Source organism: Onychostruthus taczanowskii, unplaced genomic scaffold, assembly GCF_017590055.1.
Source record: "Onychostruthus taczanowskii isolate IOZ18803 unplaced genomic scaffold, ASM1759005v1 scaffold49, whole genome shotgun sequence".
NCBI lineage: Eukaryota > Metazoa > Chordata > Aves > Passeriformes > Passeridae > Onychostruthus > Onychostruthus taczanowskii.
The window spans coordinates 6,316,836-6,342,585 of NW_024502458.1; the positions used below are offsets into that span (position 1 = coordinate 6,316,836).

Consider the following 25,750-nt stretch of genomic DNA (forward strand, 5'->3'; position numbering starts at 1 on the left):
GTTTTAGCTTAATTCATGTTTTCTAATGCTTGTTTTTTGAAAGTGCTGTAGTGGAATAACATTGCCGTAATTCTCCCTTGGCAGCATTCCTTGCCTTCTGGAGTAGGTGGTTGGCTTGCAACTATTAAATTCCTTTATTTTTAGCAGTAATCTATTCCTGGATGAAATACAGCAAGTTAGAAGTGTAACAGTGCCTTGCTAGAGAAGTGCTTTATTCCTAGTTTGTGTTTTGCATCTACAGTTGCGTGATGTGGATTGCATCCATTCAATCCACAGTTCCATGGCTGCAGGAAGTGTTTCCTGGTGAGCTCTCTTGTAACTCAGCATTTTGCTGTCCTCACGTGTGAGCAGCACATAAGCTCCAGCATACAAGAGGAAAGAGGCATGTAGAATTTGCTCTCATTCCTGATATTTGTAGATTTGGCCTTTCACAGAACATTTCCAGTGTAACTTGACCAAAAAAAAATTGCTGGGTTGGGTATTTTGTTTTTGGGGGGTTTTTGGAGGAGGGGAAGAAGAGGAGAGTTGGTTGGGGTGTGTGTTTGTAAATTCTTGGGTTTTTTTAATTCACTTACTCAATTTTCTCTTTCAGAAGCTTTTCCAGGTCAGTACTTGGTGGGAAGGAGTGGCTGTCACTGCTGAATGACATAGCATCTATGTGTAAATCAATCATTCTCTTTGTAAATGTCCACTTCTGCTCATTTAACTCAGAAAACCACAGTACTCTATCCACACAAAAGCAAGGAATATATCTGGGAATGTGCTGCCAAGGAAGGGTTTGGACAAGGCAAAGCTTATGGTGAGAATACAGCAGCTAAAATTATATCAGTTCTTTATATAAGGAAGTGCCACTTCCTGGGTATAAGTTGCTTTCCACATTAAATATTTCACTGCTTGCAGCAGTGTTTGTTGCAGCAAAGTTTTAAACTTACATTACTGTTGACATCTTCTATTAAGACTTGCAGGCTTTCTGGAACAAGTTTGCTCCCTATTTTTTTCCTCTTTACTTTGTTTTGCAGTTTTTTTAGACTCCCTTGTTAAATATTGGTAGTTACCTTGCAGTCAGTGAATCTGGAGCTCAGAAAATTGCCTGGAAAAATTCTTACTGGAACAGCAGTCAGCAGGGACAAATTCAGTACTAATGTGAGTAACAAAACAGGTTGGCAAAATGGACGTGAAAAAAAGTCTGTAACTGAATACTCATTATTCTCATAGCTACTAGTACTTACTCCTAATAATAGTATTTTGTTATTTGTCTGAACATTAATTGCTCTGCAAAAGAAGATTTGAATTGGAGAGAGAATCTAAGGGAATACCAGATATGGGAATACTTAGGAAAGAAATTCAAAGTCAGTATACTGAAAATGAGTACTATTTCCATCCTGTCTGTGACTTTTGGTCCACATCTGCTCAAGCTTCATACTTTCATACTGGAAATATTTGGAACTTCAGGATTGTCTTGGCTGCACTATAGAAGGTACAGTTCATGTGTAGTCATGCAGCTTGTAATGTCCTTTTTACCTGTGGTTTGTAAGTGTTGGAGAAATTAAGAATACTCATCATAGCTATGTTGTTCTTTAAGTGCCTCTGGGTGGTTTTCTTCCTCTTTTTAATTCTGCCTTTGCCCTGAGGCAAAAACTTCTTTCACTGCAGCTTCCAGAGCTTGGGGCTGGTGAAGTATTTGGAGCTGGCAAACTTGATTGAGTTTACCTCCATTTGAAATTATAAATGCTAAAGAGTCCCTATTGCTGCTTCTAAATATGTGTTATCCTTATTTTATGCGTGTCCCTTTATCTCCCTGTTTGGAGATGCCCCCAGCATTGTTGTGCTATTGTCTGAACTCCAGCAGTGCTGTTTGGCTCAACACATACAAGAATTTCATACCTTCCCACCCAGCCTTTGTTGATTAAAATACAAATGCCCAGTTTTAGCTGAAGAAAACTGGGGGGTTTAGCACCTGAGAGTGTGTTTGTGGTAGTGACTTCCAGGGTGTTTTCTTTTGCCTTGGAAGGCTCCAAGCAATTCTCTGACTCTTTAAATGTTTTTGAACCCTTCAGAGTTCTTAACACATCTCCTCTCTTGCCTCTCTCGTATGCAAATCCCATATGCTAATTGCAGCTCCTAAAACAGTCTTGAACATTTTGAGGAGCACTGTGGGCCCACTCTGGTTCTTAGGGCCTCCTGTGAAAGGTGCAGTTGAGTTGGTTGCACAATCTGTCTTCAATGACAGACAGGTCTCAGCCAGAATGTTCCAGACTCTATCTGCTAACTGAGAAGTGACTTTCTGATTTTGGGCACACAGGTAGTAGTAGAGAGCTCATCTTTGCTGGCTGCTCATTCTATAGGAGAGAGGAGATTGTAATTTGAGAAGAATCTCATGCAGTGCTATATTCCTTCTGCCTGGTTCCACAACTCTATTAGAGAAAACTGGTTTTGGAGTCTTCTCACCTTTGCACCTGAAGGTTCTGTCTGTGCAGACACTGCTGACCACAGACTCCTTTAAGCAGAGCTAATACTGAGAAATACTAATAAATACTGGTCTTGCTCTGAGCTGGTGACAGTAAACTACCAGTTCTGAAGATGCTTCAGAGAAGATGAAACATCTCTTCATCCATCTCTACTCTTTAAAGACAGATAACTGCTTTGTTCCAGCTTTCAACAGAGTTTGAACTGCTCTAAACTGTCTGTATGTGTTGTGCTGTGCTAAATTATTCCAGTGTGTGCTCCGTTCTCATGGGAATCTGTCTAACCAAAAGGTAACATTCTTTTTTCTTTTGGGAAGCTGTCCCAGACCAGCTGGAGAGGAAGAATTATTGTCATCAGCTATTTACTAACACTAAAAAGGAAAGAGGAATTAGGTCTCATTTGGGTTTGCAGAATAAAGCACATTCATGCACAAATTTGAGGTGGTGATTTTAATCAAAGTGTTCTTACAGACAGTTCCATATTCATGCAGCTGTTTTGTTTTATGGTCACTGCATCAGGGGAACTGGCATAGACTGCAGGAGATTAAACCTGTAACTCTTGGAGTGTTCCTCATTTCCTTCTGCAGTCTGGGCTGCTCAAGGTTTGTAACCAAGGTATGGCTATGAGGTAATTAGGAGTTGCCATATAAACAGAATGGTATTACTGGAAGGGGCAAGGAAGGAAAGAAAATCAATGATGTGTCAGATCAGTGCTTACATAGATATTATTTATAGTCTTGATCCTTAATTACTTGGGTCTCTGTATTTCTGTTTTGGATCTTCTGTGTTCGCTTTTTGCTCTGCTCTCACTTGTCTGTAATTAGTGCCCCAAGATACACTTGCTTTGCTGTGAGTGTTTCAATTTCTGTTGCCTTTAAACAGTGCAGGGAAAGGATATTTTATTCAGTGCATGTGAAAGGACTATTGATCTATCCAACTGTAAAACCAGAGAGTGGAAGTTGTAACAGTAAAATCAAGTGAAGTGTACATTAAAACCAGGAAAATGTAACATAAAAGACACAAGGATCTAAAGGGATTTGTCCAGTCCAGGCTGTGCTGTGATCCTCAAATACCCAAGATTCACCTCAGCTGGCAGCAGTGCAAGCTCTACATAAGGGAGAAGTTGGTGGTATCTATAATATTTGCAGAGAAATGATTCTCAGTGAAAAAGAATTGCAAATTTTAAATTATTCTCCATCCTGGCCTGAATTGCCCCAAAACAGCAGCAGTTCCCTTCAGCTGTACTTTTGCAGAATGTCCTGTTGCTGTATCCTAGCTGGAGTGATGTTGTATTTCTTAGGGCTTTCATACATTTTTGTCTTTGATGTTGCTTTTAAGAAATGTGTAAGAAAACATGGTGGGCAGGGGATGGGTGAAGATGTAGAATCCAGATTGTACATCAAGACCACATTTCATGCAGCACTGACATGAAGCTGCTTTGGGGCAGGATGGTTCCTTACAGAGCTGTACTGAATTTTTGTCTGATCTGCAAGGTTTTTGGAGCATAAATTGTACCTTGATTTAAAAAATGACAAACATTGTTGCTTGATTAGTAATAGAACCACAACCTCTTTCTCCTTCTTAATAAGGTGAAGTCCAGTGAAAACGATCTTTGGTTTTGAATTATTTAATTTAAATAAAGAAAACTATAAACACATAATTTTGCTATTAGAAAGGTTGAAGTGCTGGCCAAGAGTGTGACTTGAAAACAAATTATGGCCAGAATTGCCTTACAGAATTAAACCTTTATTGCCTAAAAGCTGACCATCCTTGTTGATCCCCACTTTGAAAAGCTGGGGTTTGGCCAGGCATGACTTGATTCAATTCCTGTCCAAATTAGACTGCTATGAAGCTGCTTTGCTTTCACAGAGTACTTGTTGTAGGCAATTAATCAATATCTCCTGGAGAGTTTCAGCAGAGGCTGTGGTTGTAGTTGCTCAATCACTGAGGTTGCCAAATAATCACATGCATTTGTTTTGTTTGGGAAAACTTCATGTGATGATTTGTTTAAAAAAACAAACCCAAAACTACCACAGACCAATCATTGGGGGTGGCAGTGGGGAAGTGAGTGTGGGATGCACAACCAAAAAGCCATGAAAAACCCTCTCAAAGTCCGCATATTATGTGGATTATCTGGAAAAACTTCACTAGGCAAACTTGCAGGCTCACAGATGCCCCAGGCAGAGAATCAGAGCTGCTTTAGGTACAGCCCAGTGCTTGTATCTCCCTAGACTTCTGGTCCTGCCCTAATATTTAGCATCCTTCCTCCTGCCTTGCACCTGGGTTTATTTAATGCTCAGGTGTGATGGTCTTTGCTGTGAGCTCCCTGGTCAGCTTTCTCAACTATTAACTGCTACAAATGCTACAATTGCTTCTGTTAATAGTTAAGAGGATGCATTTCTGTGATCTCTTTTTAAGAATTAGTAAACCTGGCATGACTAAAATGAGCCAGTGGTATAACTCTGGGGTACAGGAGAAAAGCTACAGCAGGGCTGGTTATTCCATAGCCAAGAATTGCTTTTCCTAAAGCAAAATCCTTCTGATTTGCATCTCTCTGATGGAGATGACCATTTGGATCAACACATGAAATATACTTCCTGGTGGATGCTCTAAGTGGTTCATGGGACCAGAAAACAAAGTCAACCTAAAAATCAACAGAGCAGAATTCAGCTGAGGGTGTGGGCACAGAAGGGCAGTGAAGCCATGTCCTGGCTGTGCTTCTTCCCTTCCCTGTCAACTGCTGTGCCTTGAAAGGCAATGGGTGCTGCTTTAGCCCCTGGTAACAAATGTGCTAAATCCACACCCAGTCTTGGGAATAATGTTCAGGAGTTTGTTATTTGGTGATGTTTTTAATTTTCGGTTTTTAATAAAAGCAGCTGTAACATTAATCTCACAACTAAAATGTTGCTCTATAATTTCAGATTGACCTGTGAAGTTGAGAGATGTAGAAGGGAATGTTCTTGTCACTTCAGTTACAGGAAATTACAGCCATGATTAGTGACAAGTGGAAAAGGATTATTTTGAAAGCAAGCTGGAGCTGCACAGAATAATGGAGAGTTATCTTGGAGAACACTCATGTAGAACATGAAAAGAATAAGCTAAAAATCCAGCTGAGACAATCAGGGGAGGACGAATCTAAATTTAAAGCAGAGCAAGCTTCTTAAATAAAAGGTATTGATATATTAATAAATCTAGGGAGTTTTGTCAGATTGCAGGGCTTCTTTACCTACTGGGTGCTTCCCAGGAGTTCCTTTTGATTAATTGCAGTTGTCCCTGAGCAGCAGAGCATCAAGTGCTATTCAGCATTGCCACCTTGTTTGATCCTGATCCTTGTTTTACCTGCTGCTTTCTCTAAGCCTCGCCTGCAAGAACAATGGGAACTAACACTCCCTCAGTGGTTTAGGATTTTTTGTTTTGTTTTATTGTCTTTGGTTGGGGTTTTTTTTTGTTTGGCTGTTTGTTGTTTTAAATGTTCAGCCTTCGTGGCTGCAGTGAAAAGCCTGGATGTCTGAAGGGAAGTACCCCGGGGGTACAAAACTGGATAAGCAAAGAAAAACAACCCAGAATTTATTATGTGTCAAGATTTCTAATTCAAACATTCTGGATTTAGGTTTTGGTGGACTCATCTCACATCCTTGAATGGTTAGGGTGGAAAATGAGGAGGGAGATAGCACAGGGTAATGTGAGGAGAGGCACGTGTGCATTTATTTTCCTTTGTGCTGCTTCTAAATTCCATCATTGTCTCCCCTGGGCTCAGAGAGAGCTGTCTCAGCAATTCAGAGCTGCAGCAGCTGAAGAGGCTGTAGGGAAATGGGGCTGACACCCTTCAACTGGGCAAAGAAGAGAAGGAGAAGGAATGTGGGTTAGAGGTGCAGAAATCCAGTGTTTTAGAGAAACTCCTGAAGTCTCCAGAAGTAGAAAATCGAGAAGGAAAAACAAAAAGACAAAATAATTCTGTAAATAATGATAACCAATTTGATAAAATGAGCATTTAAAAGGCAGTATAAAAAATAATTCAGAGACCTTGAGAAACATTATGGCCAAGATTTATTTATTATTGCTGTGTTTGTTTTTTTCCCATAGAGCTGTATGTATTTCCTGCACCTGATCCTACAGGTTATCTAAATTTGCAATTCTAATTAAATGGGTTGCTGTAAGGCTGTGTAGAGAAAATTACTATGTTGATTCCCAAATTGCATCCATCCCATATTGTCATCAGGAAAAAAAAAAAAAAAGAAAGTAAGTTAGGGCTGGATCAATCACATTCTTAAATTTTCCTCTAGCAACAATGACCCATTTTATTCATTTTATTGTAGTGTTATAGGGCCAGGTGATTTAAGTGAATTTTATTTATCTTCAGACATCTAAAAATTAGCAGTCTAGACACCTTGTAGAGAGACACCCATGGCCTGGCATCCCCAGGGGGCAAATCATCCCATCGCAGGGTAATTGTGTAAGGTAGGAGGAATGAGTCACTCTGAGGAACCTGTTCCTGTCTGCTGCCCCAGGAGTGTGTGGATGTCTAGACATCCAGCATTTGGATAGTTAAGTAAGAGGAATCCCACCCAGCAGGAGCTCAGATGTTTCCTTTGTTATTCACTTGAATTAGTTTCCAATTTAGATGTAATCTTCCCCTCTCTTTCCTCCCTAGACCAATCCAGTAGGATCAAGTTTACATGAACCTTTATCACACTGAGGAACTGAAACAGAGATTTTCCAGAGCAAGCATAAATACAGCTGGCATCCATCTATCAGCTCCCTGCGTAGTTGTGCTTTTATGAGTTGTTTTTTTTTTTTTTTTTTTTTAATTTAGGGGGTTTTTTGCCCAAATTTGGATCAGCTCCCTGCTTAGTTGTGCTTTTATGAGTTGGTTTTTTTTTTTTTGTTACATTTAGGGGGTTTTGTGCCCAAATTGTGCTTTATGTCTGCCATTTCAGCAAATGCCAACAGCAAGCTTTTTTCAGATTGTCAGGAAAACTAAGGATTACTTCTTGTGGAGCTGTGAAAGTGCCTGGCAAACGGCATCTGGGAATTGGGAGCTCCTGGAGGTGCTGGGGTGAGTACACAGAGACAGCACAGTGTTTGTGGTGTTGCAGTGCAGTGACACTCTTCCTCTGTGGTGCACAGGCTGGGATCCAGAGCTCTCAGCTGGAGCCAGGTTCTGTAGGAAGCCCATTCCCATCTTTCCAGGCTCTAGTGTCTAATTTAGCTGTTGGTTCTGTGTCTTACTGTACAGGTAACAGGTGTAGTACCAGGATTCAACTCAATCTATAATATCTTTTTATGGTCTTTATTCAAGGATGAAACCCAAAGCTCATGTGATGTCAGAAGTAACAGGATTACCTGGATTTATATTGTTCAATCCAAGGAGCAGCCTGTTCCTAAAGCAAGAGAGGAAGGAAGAGTTTGAGTCAATGACATTTCCCCTTACAAACCAGTTAAAGTCTGTATAGTCTTTGAGGAGATTATGTAAAATATTAAATGATTCCTGAACTGAGTTGCACTTCAGTCCTTCATGAAGATTATTATGGAATTTGCACTGGCAAGAATTCCACCAGGATAGAATAGCACATCCTGTATTTATAACTGGTGTGTTTTATCAGAGCCATTCCAGCCCCTGGACTGCCAGAGTCAGTGCACTCCCACTGACAGGTTTCACCTGTGGCAGGTATGTGCTGGGGTTTTACTGCATTATGGTCCCTACCTCATGGTAAATCTACTGAGATGTTTATCTAATTGAATGTATGAAAGGCCTTTCATCACAGCTAAATACTTCATGGTCTTGCCAATTAAATGACATCAATCCTATAGATGGGAAACTGTGGGAAATTGGAGGTCACCATGGAAACCTTCACTGGAGCAGGAAATGAAACTGCTGTGTTGATGAAGTGAGTAATCAGTTATGTACAGCCTAAAAGCAGTGCAGTGCACCTACCCTGCCTCTCATGGCTGTGTCATGCTGGGCCTCTTCCCCACAGCCTGGCTGGGGCTCTCTTGACTTTAAAAATGTTCTTTGTATGGAACTGAGTGAGCCCTGCCTTTCTGAGCTCGGCTCACGGGGCTGTTTAAGGTTAACATGGCAGCTGAAGCCCAGGCCAGTTCCTGTTTTGTTGTCAATATTGGGAAGAGGGATTAGGACTAATGCTTCTACTGTTACTCAGAAATATTAACAACCTAAGCTTAAAATAATCAAGTAACTGAATGGCATTTCTCCAAGAGGAATAAAAGGAATAAAGATAAATGGGGATATACATAATATGTATGAGTGTTTATCAGTAGGAATAGAAAAACCCAAGGCTTTAATTCTTCCCCTGCTTTATGCCTCTGGGCAGGAACACAAAGCTGGCCTGCTGCATGTGCCTGGAGCCTTGTTTGCTACTCTGCTGTGGAGGCAGCTGTCTCTGACATCTCAAAGCACATGCAATCATTTCTTAAAGGGTTAAACAAAATCCCTAAAGAAAGGCAGATCAAGCCTTCACCTGCCTTTCAGTTTTAACTCTATGTACTTCCACTTCTCAAATTTCACTTTGTCCTACCAAAAAGAGACGCATCCATTTTCTCTATAAACTCCTCCATACTATCAAACCAATAAAAGATCCCTTTTCTTTTCACAAAGTTAAATGGTTTTACACAGCTTCTTAGATAATAAAATTCTGGGAATACTTCACACCTCAGATCCTTCAAGCACTTCGACTGCTAACATAAACAAAAACTAAATGCAAGACTGATGTTGTTCTAAACTGCAAAATATTTGAAGATAAAACTCCCCTCAGCTGGCTGCTTTCCTCACTCCAGCCATGTATCCATGCCAAGTGTAACTGTTGCCATGGCTGCTTCGTCAACTCATTAAAAATAACAGTTCACTCCTCTCCAACTCCCCTCCCTTAAAGGAAAGGGATGTGGGCTCCCTAAATCAAACCCAGACAAGCCTGTGTGCCTTTACAGCACCACTTAAAAGGCACATTATTCAAGGAACTCCTGCCTGAAGAATCTTAGTCCCTGATCATCACAGGGAAAGGCCCGAACCTGTTTGAGAGAATTCTTGGTCTTTCAGAAGTGAAGCTTCTTCTGAAATTCCAGGATAGGGGTGGATCCAGGGAGATACTGTTACCAGCTTGTATCTTGGTGAATAACAAATACAGCTACTTCTGAAGGACTGACAAACTTTTTTGGGGTATATCTAGTGTTATGTGTAGAACCACCCTGGCATAAAAAACCCTCGAAGCTATGTTGATACAGTCTCCTTTAAATTACTGTTACACCCTGATGCCTGCAAGTGTAGCTGTGCAGCTTTTCCCCTTCCTGTCACAGAGCACAGCTCCCAGCCCAGCTGCTGTTTCTGTTTTGCTTTCCCAGATGCCAGTGTGTGGAGATACAATTGTCCCATGCTAGAGCTGTGCCTACAGGATCTTGCCCCCTGAACTGAGCCCGCCCCTGCCTGCTGGGCAAGAGCACTTGCTGTGTACTCTGGTTCTCTGGCCAACAGCACTGGAGATAAAAGAGGATGGGTGATCAATTTACAGGAGATTTATGCGAGGTAAGGGAAAAAGCCTCACCTTTGTGTGACACTTTGACCCATTCTGCCACTAGACTCACACTCTTGTCCCTTCTCATATTCATTCAAGTCATTTGATGTAGGCGATGCACCATGGCTATTTATCAGCTTCCAAGTATGGACCTCCTCCCAAATTTAGGGGAATCCTTGTGCCATCAGTGGTGCCCAAGCCCCTGCACACACCCCACACCAGGACAAGGCTGGAGCTGAGCAGCATTTGAAGCAAACACTGCAGCAACCACAGTTGATGAATGGGAGTTTCTCAGGTACCTGTGAGCACAAGCCCATCACCCTTCATGCTGCTGTACCAGCTCCCTGGGAATTCACTTTTGAGAATAAGCATGAATTAGCAAGAGACTCCTTTTTAATCAGTCTTTGCAGCTGCTTGCCTGGGTTGCAACATAAGCCATGATAATTCATGGTTCAGATGTGTTCTAAATTTGTACAGTTCAGGAGTGCACTGAAATGATCAAATTGTTTGGATTTACACACTGCCCTGGGGAAAAAGGGGAAAAGCACTCCAAGTCCAAACAGCATTCAGAGGGAAGCTTCCATCTGCTAAAAGAGCAGGCCAGATAAGCCACTCTTAAAAAATTTTGTTCTGGGCCCACCCAGCCTCTACCTTTTCCCATACACCATAAGGCTTCTTCCTGCACTGTTCCCCAAGAAACAGAACTGCATAGCAGTCATGAAGGTGTTTTGACTTTTAGGACCTGATCAGGTGATTTGGAGCACCCCTCCCAGGGGAAGAGGATGAAGTTGAGCCTGTGAAAGGTTCTTCTACAGGAGAGCTGGAGAGAGACTTCTGACAAAGGCAAGTATTGACAGGACGAGGGGGAATGGCTGCAAACAGAGTTGAGGTGAGGCAAAAGGAAGACATTCTTTACTATGAAGCTGGTGGACACTGAACAGGCTGCCCAGAGAACCTCTGGCTGCCCTATACCTGTAACTGTTCAAGGCCAGGCTTAATGAAACTTTGAGCAAGATGGTCTCTTTGGGAGGTGTTCCTGCACATCACAGGGATGGAACTAGATGATTTTCCAGGATTCAATGATCAGAACACATTCCTGGAATTCTCAGATTTCGTACCTAAACACCACTGCAGCTTGGACAGATGGTGACCTACTGCTATGATCAGTGACAAGGCAGCAGCTGTCCAACTGTGACACTCTCCAGGAGCAGGTGAGAATTCACCATGACAGGTCCTTCTCAAAATCTGACCCACACCTGACAGGGTGAGGGTTCCTGAATAGGAACTGCAACCTAATTCAGAATTTCAGAGGATCGCCTGAGTTGCTATTAACTGGTAGGAAATATGTGTGATATGCAGTTTCTCCCAAAGCTCCTGGCAGTATAATTATACCCAACCCTTAACAAAAGTATTAAAAGCCATTAAGATTTATCAGTTACAGTGGTTTAATTTTGACTGTGACTTTAGTATGTAGAATTAAGCACTCTGTTTACATTTTAAGTACAATGCCACTCATAGTCAACAGGAACACAGAAGTGAGACCAACCAACAGCCATCCCTGTTCCAGATTAGCCACAAGTTTTGCACTTGAGCACTTAAAAACTTCAGCAGCAGAAAAGATCATGAAGATGCTACCACCTCTCCTCATCTACGGAGAGACCACTTTGATGTGCACACTGCAGTAAGCACCATTTTTACACCAGTTTGAAGAATCCACAACTGTTCACAGTGCATGAGGATTTTTCCAAGTCATGTGATGGTAATTCCACCTTTTTGTGGCATTTTCTACTGTTTATGTTCTATTCTGCATTTTTAGTTGTTCTTTCTATAGTTTTCTCTACCAGAGTTCCTAACTGAGTGGTCAGTTAGAAATAAGCCAAGCAGCAAAGCCCCCATGCACAGGTACATAAGGCTGCAGAGTAAGGACACGTCAGACTGGGCAAGAACACAAGGCTTGTATTAGTTACTGTGTAAAGGAGCCCACAGCTGCCAGCTCAGCCTTCTTCAAAATGCGGCAGAAAAGCTTAGCTGCAGATTTGGGATCTATTCCCAAGTTTTTACTTGCACATCCTTCTACCTTCTCCTCTCACCTCTGATATAACTTGAGTTGGAAACCACTCTTTCCTGCCTTGTGGTTCCTCCCCATCTTCCCTCTGCAGTGCACAGGAGCGAAGTGCATCACGTGCTCCACACACAGATTACCATATCCACAGGAAGTATTATAGCACCATACCCCACTAAACCAACCAGCAGTAACAGCAAAGTTCAAAGAGAAAAGGACAAACTTGGAAAAATACAACACTGTTAGTGAAACAATGGTAAATTTCACTTCACAGCACCTTGTTACACTTAAAAACGCAATTTTGGAACAGAATTTTGAATTAATTAGATTAAATGAACCCCGTAACTGTACTTGTATTTGTCCAACCTGTTAAATGAGCACTGAACTGCAGAACCTTAGTGTCTATAGCACACATGCACCTGAGCCTGCACATGGAGTGAGGAGGGAAGTCTGCACCCCTCCAGTTCTAGCAGTGACCAAGTCACTCCATGGATAGGGAAGAGTCACAAGTTTCAAAGGAACATAGATAGCATTAAGTGTTCTGGGAAGCCCCATGTCAGTGCACCCAGGAGGTGCAGCTCCAGCACACACAGCTCTCAACCTCAAGGTCTAGCAGTGACCAAGTCAGTCCATACATAGGGAAGAGTCATGAGTTTCAAAGGAACATAGATAGCATTAAGTGCTCTGGGAAGCCCCATGTCAGTGCACCCAGGAGGTGCAGCTCCAGCACACACAGCTCTCAACCTCAAGCCACTGAACTGCATTTGAAGCATTCCTACCTTAACTGGACCCCATCCACACCAGTACCCCCTGCTCTCCCTTACACTGCTGAATACACCCCATTTCTGAAATGAGGAATGGTGCCATGGAATTCTGCCAGCAATTCAAGTTCAATACCCTTGATAGCATTTGGCTTGTAGAGCACAGTCCCTGCCTTTCCTGGGCTCCACACTACACAGAAGCTCCCAAGGCTGTAGCAGAAGCACAGCTCACACTCCAGAGGGCAGAGATGTGACTGGAGTCAGGGAACCCTTCTAAGCAAACCATGATGTGCTTTTCCAGCTGTAGTGTTACAAGGTACTCCACTGCCAATTCCAACTCCCCCCCTTCCTCAAAGCAAGACTAATTAACACCTCCAGTCCTTTTCTTGGGCTCCACTTCTTCACCTCCTGTGATGCTTAACAGTTTACAGGCTACAGCACTCACACCACTGGCAAACAAAGCTCCAGTCCAGGCAGGAGCCACTACCCTTTTGTCACTACAAATACATCACTTTTCAACAGGTTAAGTCTTAAGTATCAATAAGGACAAAAGAAAACTCACTGGGGACAAGGTTCTAGGAAGTAAGGTGTTTTGAGTATTTAATAGATGACATTTCAAGCCTGTACAATGCAACATCATTCACCTCTTTTGTAGGGATTTTTTTTGCCAATTCAATTTGAGAAACAGGCAGCTAACAGACAGTGCCACTTGATTCAGAAACATGCACGTGGCCTGGGGGGAAGCTCAAAGCATTAACCAAGTCAAAAGCACATACTCACTGATAAAGCATACATTGGACCACAAGGCAAACCCCTACCATTTCTTCAACAGAATCCCATCATTCTCCTCCTGTCACAACACAACTGTAGTGTCTCATCTTGTCTGTGACCTTATTTAGAATTCATCTGCATATCCAGACAAGGAGTGTAAAAGTAATTTCAGGATGGTTGCAACCTAAGGTAACTCCCACTGATATTTCCTTTCTTAAGTGAACAAGTCATCAACCAAAGCTTTTCTACTGGGAGACATTCAGAAACAAGTCAAGTATCACAATGTTTATTGATAGATACAAGTATATAAAATCAGGGCATGAACATGTCTTGATAAATTAATAGACTTAATTTCAGTACTGTAAGAGGGACCAATTCAAATTTCTCACCATGTCATGTTTCACACCCACAAAAACCTCTTCCAAAGGGCATTAAACCATCTCTTCAGCCGATCAGTTTTTGTGCAAGTAAACTGTTCCTTTTAAAAAAGACTTGTGCACTTGCCCAGGCTCAAGGATATTAAAACCTAGCACATAAAGCCCATTACTAGAGGTAGAAATACAGGCAAATATACTATTACGGCAACAACCATCGATTACAGTTAAGGATTCTCTGTAACAACCAAATGGATAATCAAATATTGCAACAACTCAAGTATTACACTGAGCAAAGTGCATTTCTACAGTATTCAGTGTTGCTATTCAGTTTCTAACTTAAAAACAGCCTATGATAACTGGCAGCAAAGAAGACCCTTGCAACAGACTGCTTCTGCTCGAGAACTTATGATGTAATTATTGCATGCTGCTAATACACTGTTATCTAAACATTGAAGATACTCTAAAATATTTTTATTGTAGACTATTAAGACATACTACAAAAACCTTTTGCAGAGAATATCCTACTGATATACTTCTGCTTTAAATATTGTGAAACATTACAGCGGAATGAATTTTCGCAGTGGTTAGGTCAAATGCAGTTACATCATAGCAACAGTATGTTTGCACAATTTAAGGCTTTGGCTGGTTCTTTAGTCAGCTTCTTCTTCAGATTCTTCTTCTTCAGCAGTTTCCAGCCAGGTTAACCACTGGTTTACCTGCAGTTACACAAAATTGGTTTAAGGGAGCAGGAATTGTTTCCCCATTAGGTACTTCCACAGAACACTCGTCTTCCCCCCAACTCATTTTAAAAAACCTTTCATTTCAGCCTCATTTGCACTACACATAGACCTCTAGAAAATAGGAGGGATTTAAGTAATCTTGCTTTTAACTCCTTCCTAGCGAAATATTCCATGAAGTTTCTATATATTTACACGTTTCAGACACTCCAAAAGTTCTCAAACACTCCAGTGCAGCAGAAATAACAAAAAACAAGTCTCTATTCTAATGTTAGCAGATTTACCTGGAATAAAGCTTTGCCTTTCCCTGGAAACTCTTGAGTAATGTCTTCTTTCCATGCCAAGAAGGCTTCTTCTTCAATGATCTCCATGTCATAGAAATGAACAAAGAAGCGCAGTAACATGCCTATGAAAATCAATTTAAACTTGGTTAGCTTTATAACCGTCTCAACCCCTTGCTGAATTTTAAGAAATGTAGGGACAAGCCAATTCAGGTGAGACCTCAATGCACTTACCTTTTGGAAAATTATTGTTGTAGCAGTGCACCTGGAGTGCATATAAAGCACTCACTTGCAGATCAACATGGTCATGGAGGAACTTCTGCATCACCGGCTTGAAGGAAAGAAGCAGCTGTTTTTCCTGCTCCAGCTGCTCTTTAGATGGAGCAGACGAAGAATCCGATTCGTCACTGGGTGGGTTTACTTCACTAGAAATATACTGCAAGAAACTGGACAGAAGAAAAGCCAAACTAAGTTCTGTAAAGTAAAATCAAAGCACTCGATGTATCAAGTTAAAAGACAGCTATCACTGCAACTATCATCCTGCTTTCACTTGCAGTAAGGAGCAAGCACAGATTTGTACTGTGGTTGACAGTGCACCAGCAAAATCCTTGTTCTGCCTTTGTTACAGCTCTGCATTTTAGAAAGACACACGGATCTCGACCTCCTCCTCCCAAAGAAAACGCTTCACACACTGATGCAAGCCTGGAGACTTTTCTTCTCAAATACAATGGGATTTTACTACAGAGGGTTCACTCAGAACAGTCTCCCCCTGTACTGCATCTCAGATTTCTGCAGAGCTACATTTGAGCCTTTACAGAGTTAAGTGCCTTACTGGTAGCTTAACCAAACAAGTACCTGAAACCTATCAAAACAGCATCCTACCTGGTCATCAATATATTCACAAATCCCTTATCTACATGAAGCTTGGGTGAAATGTTATCTTTAATCCACTTATAGATGGCTTGAGGGGATGGATCCGATTTTATTTGCTTTAGCAGTTCCTTCTCCAGTTTCAGAAGCGGGAACAAGAAGCTAAGCCCCTTCCCTTCCAAGATCTCCAGCATGCGATCCTTGTTCTGGTCAATTTCTGACAAGGAAATAAAGACACGTGTTAAGTGCTTCTCAAGAGTTCTAAATAATGGTTCATGCTCCAGCCACCCCTTAAGAAATATCATTCCTAACAATACTGACAGCTAATTCCACCGAGAGAACCCTGCATGGTATTTTACTCTGGCATAAACTGGAAGAACATCTCGCTTACTCTAGGATCAGGTAACAGAAGAGCTCTGTGGCAAATCTTACCTGGTAACATTTTCTGCATGTTCACTTTGCTTTGTTGGAACAATTCTGTTAGCCATTCACGGTCTTGTAACTTAGCTAACTGCTGAAGACAGAGCAGGAAGAGAGGGAAATGGGTGCCACTTTCCAGTGGTTGAGCCAGTTCGGAAATGCTCACCAGGTCTGAAATAATGGCACGGGCTGCAAACTGTGCTAAGTAGGATTTCACCAATGGGATGTCCACCTCCAGTTTGGGGCACTGGTCCAATACATTCAGGAATGCCTAAGAAACAGTAAACACACCAAGATCAAATTCCTAAGTAATTCTGTTCCTGTGCAACATAATGCTCATAGTATGTTTTCTGTAGTCACTTGCAAAGAGGATCCCAGGTTCCAACTGCCTAAACACTGCATGTCTTCCTTTCACTTGTGCCCCTCACAGGTTCATGTACTATTTTTACCTCCTCAGATTAGCAGGACTAAAGAAATATTTGCATGCTGCCTTTACAGCAGCTAAACACTATGAAGAGCCAAGAAACGAGAACTGCAAGATTATCAGACCACAATACCTGCATGAAGTTGTCACTGGTGGCTATTCCCTCCTGCTTGAGCAAGCTGATCAAAGTACTTGCTTTCTCTTTGTCCTCATCTGATCTGTCTAGGGATTGCAGGATTACTTTGCTCAGCATCTCAGGAATGAAGTGTTTCGGAGCTCTCATTTCTCTTACAGTATTGACAGCATCATTAGCATTTCCATTGTTCAGATACTCAGTCACAACAGCCTCCTGGAGAGGAAAGAAGCACAGTTAAGCATCCTTTTCCAAGATCACATCCAAAGCTGTAAGACTCACTACTGCACACCAACTTACAGTTTGTTTAAGTAGCTCTTCCTTAGAAGGAGGTGGTTTCTTGGTGGTCTTTGCAGGCTTCTCTTGTATAAGTGGTGGATTTGTTTTAAGACCAAGTTGAGGCGGCTGAAAAAGAGACCAGAATTTGTTCCTTTGTAGCACACCTACTTTTGTTTTTATAAAGTTTTACAATAGAAAACATTAAAAAAGCAGATTGAACTAAAATTAGTTTGGTTTCAAACACATTCTTTTCCCATGTCCTCTCTGTACAATCAAAGACATCTTTCTCCCTTGACACATTTGACATTAAGTTTTCCAAGCACAAACAGGAAAGTATAGCCAACAACATACAGGATTTTTTTATATTTACCTGTCCCAAAGGCGGTGTCTGAGTGCGTGGTGGTTGAGCACTGGGAGGAATCATAGTTATCTGGGGCTGAAGCTTTGGCACTTGGTTTTTATTCATCAGGAAAGACTGAGCAGGTCTCAGGCTAATCTGTAAACAGCAAGCCAAAGAAAAACTCAAACTGTTTCAAATATTCAGACCAACAATACACAGCCATGGACTCAACTCAACTGATCTCACTGAAGCACGACTCCATTTCTACAATATTAATACTGAAATACGGATTAAGCCATGTGGTCTGAAACTCCCCCAAAATCAAGCTACTGACATTTAGTTCAACTAGTATAAAAACCTGGAAATGCTCCTTTTAGATGCAGTATGTTAGAGACCCAAGAAGATAATCAGCATGCTTGCTGATGTATTTTACAGCCAAAATGAAACTACCAAATTGCTCAGAAATTGGGATACAAGTCTGGTTAACACTCAAAATCACAATGCAGTTTATTCTGCATTTGAAATTTTGCCTATTAGCCAGTTCTAAACAAAAGAAAGCAAAAAAAAAATTAACCTGGTCCAGCACTTCAGGGTTTCTAAAGTTCAGGATTTTCTGAAGTTTTAATGAAATGTTTTGTTATCAATAGGATGCATGGGAACTGATGTCAGAGTAGTGTTCTTGGAAGTGTGTGGGAAGGAAAGGACACCCCAAAAAATTGCCCTCATATCTCAGTCTTGCTCATAGGACGCTGGATACCCTAAGGAAAGTGAGGGGGGTAAAAGGTGAAAGAGGAAGGGACAAAGAAGGAGGAGAATGAGGAGGAGGAGAAAGAGTTCCAGCATTAGTCCTCATAATAACGCGTCTTGCTATAATCATTGGGCAATATTAGAATAGGCTGTAAATAATGTAGGCATGTCATGTACCTCATCTGCATTAAGCTGTCCTTTCTTAGAAAACCGAGGTGGCATATCCTTCGACTGTCCTTGTTGCTGGGATAAGAGTCCCTGATTCTGGGTATGGTAGAGTTGGCTTTGCCCCTATTTCAGAAAGGGAGATATAGAGAAAGAAGTGCAGATGATGGAGTGGCGTACATCATTTGGTAAGTAGTACCAGAGGGACCAGAGGAACAAAGATTCTATTCGCCAGGAAGGGAGAAAGAAGGAGCAGGGGTGGTGGGAGAGTAGCATCTATCCCTAAAAACAGGGCCATCTTTTAAATGAAACACACCGTTCTGACCCACCGAAGCCACATGCACCTTTTCTTGCAGTTAAAAAAAAAAAAAGTGTACTTCTTGCATCTTTTGTACTATTTAAAAAGTGGTTTAGAATTTTTGTATCAGCTGAGCATCAGTTATGAGAATCAAACCTGAATAGGTCTTTCAACATAAGCAGACTTTAATCCGTAACATACGCATCTCAGGAAGTGCTTCTAAACAAGCTGAAGTCACCATGCAAACAGCTTCCTTACCTGACTTTTCAGAAAAGATTTGCCTAGGTCTCCAAACTGGGATTGAGCAGAAGGCATGAGGTGACCCCCATGGCCATTGAAGAGTTGGTTTGAACGATGGCGTCCCATGGTGGGTGAGAATCTATCCTGAATAACCCCTGGACCAGTACCAATTCCGCTACCTGGATCAGCGAGGAGACAAATGACAGTTTTAGCTCCTATTCAGCACGGCACAGGCACAGCCACCCTACCACCCCCGTGGCATCAGCATACCTGGCATTTGTCCAAACATATCAGCAAGCCCTCCGAGTGGGTCCCTGTCAAGTTTCATCCTGGGTGGCATGAAGGGTCCCTCCAGAAAGAAGTCGCTTCGCATCCCTTGAGACATAGGAGCAGGAATAAAAACTCCCAGATCCTTTAAAACAGGAATTACAATTTTGGTCAGTTTCAAGTAGCAGCTCCAAGAAAGCAAAGTTCTTAGCCCCCAGCTACAGAAGTCCATCTGGTTTTAACCCCTAAGCCAACTGTGACACTGTGTGAGAACTACTGCAAGTGGACAGCACCAAGGCAGGCCCTGGACCTTACACGCAACACTCACTTTTACTGCATCTTGACGGATTTGATTGATAGTCTTTGGTCCATTGTCAAGAAAAGCTTTGCGAGGAACCCAGTTGTGTTCTCTCAACTCCACAGTATCCTTGGAACAGAACAGGATATTAGGAAAGGATTCAAGACCATTTTGCAAGAAAAAAAAGCAGCAGGGAGCCATTTAATCATCATACCTGCAGCAGGAAACGAATCCTTGCTGGCAATTCCTTACTTGACATCAAGGAGCGCATACGAGCAAAGTACTGATCCATTAAGGACTAGGGGAACAAAAGTTAAAAGTTAGGATAAGTCCATCAGAGTGTTTTCACTCAAGCCATTCAGGACAAAATAATGCAACAAGCTGCCCTTTCCTGCTATCTCTAGCTCCTTCATGACAGAGTTTAAAGACCTAATGCATCAAGACATCTGAATCAGAGATAAGCAACACAGCCAAAATTCTGTTCATTTTAAGCTTACATTATAAACTGCCATCTCTCCAATCACCTAGCTGTGCTAAGAATAGCACCTCAGCACATTTTTTCAAGCAGTGTTTAGAAAAACAATAGTCTCACTTATGTGATTTCCTGATGACCCTAACTACACTCTGGTTAGATGTTTAAAACTGTTTCAAAGATTGGCTTTTGCTATCAAGAGAATTGGTCTAGAAGCCATAGCTGGCACTCTTCCCTGAAAAAAAAAAACAAATCTGTTTTGTACTTATGAATACTAAATACAGACGGTTCAGGCAATCACAAGTCTTAGCCACATAATTTAATTAGGTTAATGACTGCACTAGATAGGCACATACCTTGGCTTTCGCATGATCTAATCTAGGTCCCACTGTCCTCATTATCTGACAGAGGCACTCCAAATCCTCCCCCATATCTTTGAGTTGAACTCTCTTCTTCTTTTCCAAAAGCTGAAAAATTAAAGGGGAAATTTAAGATTTAAAAATTTTATAAATGACATTTCATAATAAGCAACAAACTTTGTACACTGACACGTATGAAAGCATTGTTTTGTTCTGAAGGCAAATGGACTTAAAATGTTAAAATTAAGAACGGCCAATTCTTAAGAGTGTGTACTTTGAAGCACCTACGGCACACTTATGTCTGGACAAAACTACATTCTCCCTTGGATACAATTCCTATGGCTTTGAACAAAGCTGATCTTACTTTTAAATCATGCCAAAAGGTAACAGTAGGGAATGGGTAATCAGGAAACATTTTTGTGTCATTTTACGCTCCTGCTCCAAGACTCTCAAAGCAGCATCAACACTTGCATGGCGTTTTTGGTGGTTTTTTTGGTTTTGTTTTTTTTGTTTGTTTTTGTTTTTTGTTTTCAAGTTCTGTTTAGCTCCTAGCTTCCTCCCAATCTGAATACTCACTGTTTTGATGCACTTATGAAGGATAGATTCATGAATAAGATCAAGCTTGCCAAGTTCTCCAATGAATTTGATGTTCCCCAGCATCTTGATCTTGGCAATGGCTCTCTGTTCCTCCTCCTCAGGGAGGAGGGGACCATCATGCTTATCATAGACTGGAAAACAAAGAAGCCTGTTTTACATGGCTGTGGGAAAAGATGACAAATAGATTCTGTATTAAAGTGGCTTTAAAACTTACTATCAACATTTCTGGTTCGGTTTTCAAATTCATCTTGAAGTTTAGATATTAGGAGGCGTCTGAATGTCTACAAAAAGAGAACAAAGCAAACAATTAAGCTAATCAGGGCAGCTACAAATGCATGCAAAATTTACCATTCCAGATTGAGAGATACACTCACTGTGCTTTGCTTCTGTCCTGGATGACTCTCTGCTGATGGGCCATCAAAGTTGGGTGCATCTTCTGCCAGTCGCAGACATAGTTGAGCGTACAGCGAGCTATACTTGGGCTCTTCAAGGGCTTTGTCTACGATCTAGAGAGTCAGGTTGAGTAAGGCAGCAAGCAGCAGGAAGGGGCAAATGTTATCAGCAAAGTGAGTTACAAAACACAGAATGGGTTATTGCCACTCTCATCTAGAACATCCTGTGTTCTGTTTAATCAAACACAGAAACAGTGCAGCCCAACACCATCTTAATGCTGAAGCAAAGGACAAAAGCCATTGCTTGCTGCTGAAAAGGCTCTGTAATCCTTGGCCACTACAACTCAAGTTTGTTATGCCAACACCCATCTGATCTCGTTTAAAGAAAGGGATCTAACAGTTGCACCAGTGTCCACAGGGGTCACCAGTGGCAGCCTTTCCAAAACCAAGAGGCTTGCTCCTCAGGAAAAGAGGAAGAATGGGAGGCCAAGCAAGTAAGATGGCTAACTCGCACCTTAGAGTATTTAAAAAAAAAAAAAATCACAGAACTCCAAAATCACGTTTAGTCATTATGCAGACTTCTAAATGAGAAACTCAAACCATTAAACCTACTTCCTCCCAAGAAGACCCATTTTTACACAGAAAGCAGGGGTGGGACATGGTGTTTGATAATCCAAATACACAAAAGCATTTTTCATGCTACTTCTGTATCCCATCAAAACGAAAAGTTCAACCCCATGCTTTTCAGCATGCAAGAAAACTGTAGTTAAAAGAAATGCAACCAACTTACCAGCAGTATGACCCCTTTTAGGATGAGCTTAGATTCTACACCCACATTGAGGAGCTCAAGGCATAGCTTGTCAAACTTTTCAGGAGTAAGCTTATTTAGTATGCTAAAGAAGAACAAAAACCAGAATCAGAATATACAGATACAGTAAGCATGCTAAGAGACATTTTAGACTCAGCTTATTTTTTCTTTTTGACGTCTATTAAAAATGGAAAAGTGCAATTTTCCATTCAACTGGTGTTTCTGAGATCTTCAGACTGTGAAGTACCACTGAAAGCACTAATCTGCTTACAAGAATTACTTTCAGCATTTAAACTCAAGGCCCTCATCTTCCCTTCCTGCAGACCATTACTCAGGTACACACTACTAATGAAAACAGTAAGGAAAGAAGTCATTTTGTGAGGAACTTACCCTCTTACTTTCCTGAAGATTGCATCATGTCGTTCTTTGTCGTTTGCGGAGTCGTCATCTCGTCTAGTGCTTCGTGAAGGAATCCATTTCTGAGCGTTTTGCCCTGGGGTTTTCCCCAGGAACTCGCTGCAAAATTTTGAAGAATACGGTTATTAAAACAGAAACAAGCAGATTTAAAGAACTGCCCTTTTAACCTTTCAGCCATGCCTTACTCAAACCAATTCCGTTACCCCTACCAACGCTGCAACATCTGCTGCAGAGGAAAGTACCCAACAACAACGCCTGGCACCCAAAAATACTCTCCACACTTCTAAAGTTAAATTGATGAACAACCTCATACACTGCCTATCGACCATGGGTACACCTTAAAGGGCACAGACTGGAAAACATTTAAACGTCTTTAACTCAGTAGGTATTTCTGGTACAACTTTAAAGCTAGCCTATTTTCAGTTCTATATTCACTATCAGGCAGGCTCTGACTTTGAAATCATGCAAATCAAAGAGCAAGGTGACATACCTGTTGCTGGCAGTCTTGGGATAGTGCTGAGGTGCACCCCTACCACCTCCTCCGCCTGAAGAAGCACTGTTAAAAACAACCAAGGAATCCTGGGTAAGTCCAAACATCTCCGTTTTGGTATAAGCATTACACTAATTTAAGATGCCCTCCAAGGAGATTTTCCATTGCTAACTACTCATCAAACAAACAAAGGGTACCTGAAACGAGAAGCACCCCCTTCTGCAATCGCACTCTCCACTTTGGCGGCTTGACAACGAAGAATCTTCAAAAGAATAAAATTAAATTGACGGGGTAGGGAAAAACAAAACCTAGAAAGACAAACCAAGCATTCATATTATACTTGTTTACTATCAGCCATAGCGTCTAATTTAAAAAATTATGTTTGTTCGACAACGAGAACCCTCCAACACTGAACTTTACAAAAATTAAGAAAACTTTCATTCGTGCAATACTTGGGACAGTCACAGAAATGCCGATTTCATCACTACAGCCACGTTTTCCAGCGGGGTGAGGGCAAAGAGACAAGGGAATCACGGACTGAGCAAAACCCTTAAGTCTATCCAAAAGCCAAGAGTACCCGCAGGAAAGAACGCAAGCACTTTTTTCTTTTGAACAGCGAATGAGTCTTTTACTGACGTGATTTAGAAACTATGATTTATAACGGCACGACAAAGCAGCCAAATTCTTTAGTGAAAAGCACCAAACAAAACGCGCGCTTAAAGCGGTAAAAGGCGTGTGTTCTGCGTCCAAATGGCGTACTACAGCACCAAATAACGAAATAAGCTATCGTCCACCCACCACCTCAACTATCAGCCTGCATTAAGAACCTCACTGCACGGCTCACGTAGCAGAGCGGCGAGCACGGGGCCACAAACGCCCGGGAGGGAGGGAGGGAGGGANGCGCCGCCCGCTGCCCGCGCCCGCCCGGCTCTTTGTTCTCCGCCAGGGCGCCGGGCGGGACCCGCTCCCCCGCAGCACGGCGGCCGCCCCGGGAGACACGAGGGGGAAGCAGGCGGTATCGCACCGCGGCGCCCGAGCCTCCAGACAGGAAACATGGGCGAGGCGGCTGACGCGGCGCTTCGGCAGCCCGTGAGGGAGGGAGGGAGGGAAGGCTGCGAGTGTCCCGGATGCGCTCGGAGCCCTCCCGGAGCCGAGCGCGGCCAGGGCCCGCCGCGGGCACGCGGAGCGGGGACAACATGGCGGCGGCGGCGAACAAAAGGCTGGGCCGCGGAGGGCGCCCCCCGCAGGCGCCGCGCGGCACCGCCGCCCTTCGGCAGCCCGCTCTCCTCCACTCGCGTGAAGAAAAACCAATAAACAATAGTAAAAAAAAAAAATAAATTAGGAAATGCTCTCGTCACCTTCCCACCAGCAATGTGGATCCTCAGCCCGCAGCCCGCTATGTGTGCCACGGCTTCTCCCTCCAAGGGAAATTGGGGGGCAGCGCGGGCGCCCGCAGACCGCGGCAAGACCACTATCCTGCAGCCGAGCCGAGGCCACTAAAGGCAAAGCCCGTACGGACAGGCACTGCCCGATCCCGTCTCCCTCGCTCTAACCTGAAACGCTGCCGCTCAGCCTCCCCTCCGCGCCCAGCGGGGGCTGCCGAGCTCCTCCACCCCTTCGCTCAGCGGCGGCAGGGCTCGCACAGCCGGCAGCGGGAGCGACCGCCGGCCCGGGCCGCCATTTTGTGCGGGAGAAACAGACATGCAACTGACAAGAAAATGGCGGCCACTCCGGGCAGCCGCCATTTTAGGCTGCAGCTGCAGCAGTACCCGCTCACTCCCGGCCCCAGATCCGCGCTTCTCCCGCCACTCCCGCGTTTCTCACCTTCCCTAAGGCCTTGTCAGCTTCCCCGGGTCCCGGCGGCTACCAAGGGCAGGGGAAAAGGCAAGAGAAGGGGGGGGAGGGGAAGGGAGCCGGGGACCGGGGCTGGGGAGGGGAAGGGGGGAGCGCGCGGGACAGGGCGAGTCTCCGAGTCACCACAGCAGCAGCAGCACCGACCCGACGCCTCCCCCCGCCACCTCCATAGAGCGCCGACCGCCGCCGCCGCGTCTCGGGCGCTCCCCGGCAGCCCCACTAACTTTATCACCCTTCACGCAACCTACCCCACCTCCCGCCGCCACCCGCCAATCGCCGCCGACCGCTCCACCCGTCCTGCCAATCACAGCCGAGGAGGGGGGCGGTGCCAGGGCCGGGGTGGGCGGTGGAGGGAGGAGGTTTGGTTGCGCCGTGCCGCCGCCGCAGTGCAGCACCGGTATTCATGAACGCCACTACGCCAGGGGCTGCCGGCGATGCCGCGCAGGACATCGTGGGCTGCGCAAGTAGCGCAGCCGCTGCATGGCGGCCGCTGGGCCGCCTAGTCCCCGCGCCGTTTGCTGCCGAGCTGCAGCCCTCACAGAGCTCCAGTGCTAGGGGCCTGGCGTGCGAGCTGCAGGCACGTTCACAGAAGGGTACTTTCATCTATATATGCTAGGATATACGTTCGTAAGATTTTTGTTTGTTTGGAGTTTTAAAAATTTTATTTAATAAATTTATTTAAGACCCCTCCCTCAGCCCACATTTCGGATTTGGCCGAGGTAAAAAAATGAGCCGATAGCCCACGGTAGCCGTGGACTTGCAATCAGACGCGGAGGAGAAGGTTTGCTATCTGAGCACCAGGAGCCTGTCTATACGGATCCAGTTTCAGGTTTGCTTTTGGGATTTGGAAACTATTTCCCTGCATGTTCTCTTGGCCGTGAACCGGCCTGTCCGGGGCTG

At 43.4% G+C, this 25,750-nt stretch overlaps 1 protein-coding gene, 1 long non-coding RNA gene and 1 other non-coding gene across 5 annotated transcripts; 1 reads left to right on the plus strand and 2 right to left on the minus strand.

Annotated features, from left to right (window-relative positions):
• The first annotated feature begins 7,379 nt into the window (after positions 1-7,379).
• Positions 7,380-13,786, plus strand: LOC121341560. 2 transcript variants are annotated; one of them, XR_005953445.1, is made up of 3 exons: positions 9,591-10,002; positions 10,731-12,660; positions 12,804-13,786. It is a non-coding gene; the product is annotated as an uncharacterized LOC121341560 (long non-coding RNA). The 2 variants fall into 2 exon arrangements; XR_005953444.1 differs by having other exon boundaries at positions 7,380-12,660.
• Positions 13,787-13,855: 69 nt separating this feature from the next.
• EIF4G2 (eukaryotic translation initiation factor 4 gamma 2) lies at positions 13,856-25,091 on the minus strand. 2 transcript variants are annotated; one of them, XM_041415138.1, is made up of 22 exons: positions 24,821-25,091; positions 23,194-23,258; positions 22,997-23,062; positions 22,480-22,605; positions 22,072-22,174; positions 21,264-21,395; positions 21,104-21,170; positions 20,869-21,020; positions 20,290-20,400; positions 19,676-19,759; positions 19,492-19,590; positions 19,167-19,308; positions 18,915-19,075; positions 18,371-18,484; positions 17,477-17,602; positions 17,128-17,232; positions 16,828-17,043; positions 16,283-16,541; positions 15,863-16,067; positions 15,215-15,426; positions 14,984-15,105; positions 13,856-14,678 (listed from the first exon to the last, which is right to left on the minus strand). In XM_041415138.1, the coding sequence occupies exons 8-22, from the start codon at positions 20,950-20,952 to the stop codon at positions 14,613-14,615; spliced, it is 2,106 nt and encodes a 701-aa protein (XP_041271072.1). In that variant the 5' UTR covers positions 20,953-21,020; positions 21,104-21,170; positions 21,264-21,395; positions 22,072-22,174; positions 22,480-22,605; positions 22,997-23,062; positions 23,194-23,258; positions 24,821-25,091; the 3' UTR covers positions 13,856-14,612. The 2 variants fall into 2 exon arrangements, with proteins under 2 accessions (XP_041271072.1, XP_041271071.1); XM_041415137.1 differs by having other exon boundaries at positions 23,194-23,304.
• LOC121341591 lies at positions 18,163-18,330 on the minus strand. The gene has a single exon (XR_005953451.1). It is a non-coding gene; the product is annotated as a small nucleolar RNA SNORD97 (small nucleolar RNA).
• Positions 25,092-25,750: the final 659 nt, after the last annotated feature.

Coding starts and splice junctions, on each gene's coding strand:
- EIF4G2 (XM_041415138.1), bottom strand. CDS start 20,952: ATGCTGGGGAACATCAAATTCATTGGAGAACTTGGCAAGCTTGATCTT. Junction 16,068..16,282: donor CATGCAGAAAATGTTACCAG/GTAAGATTTGCC, acceptor TTTCCTTGTCAG/AAATTGACCAGAACAAGGAT. Junction 15,106..15,214: donor CAACAATAATTTTCCAAAAG/GTAAGTGCATTG, acceptor TGATTTTCATAG/GCATGTTACTGCGCTTCTTT.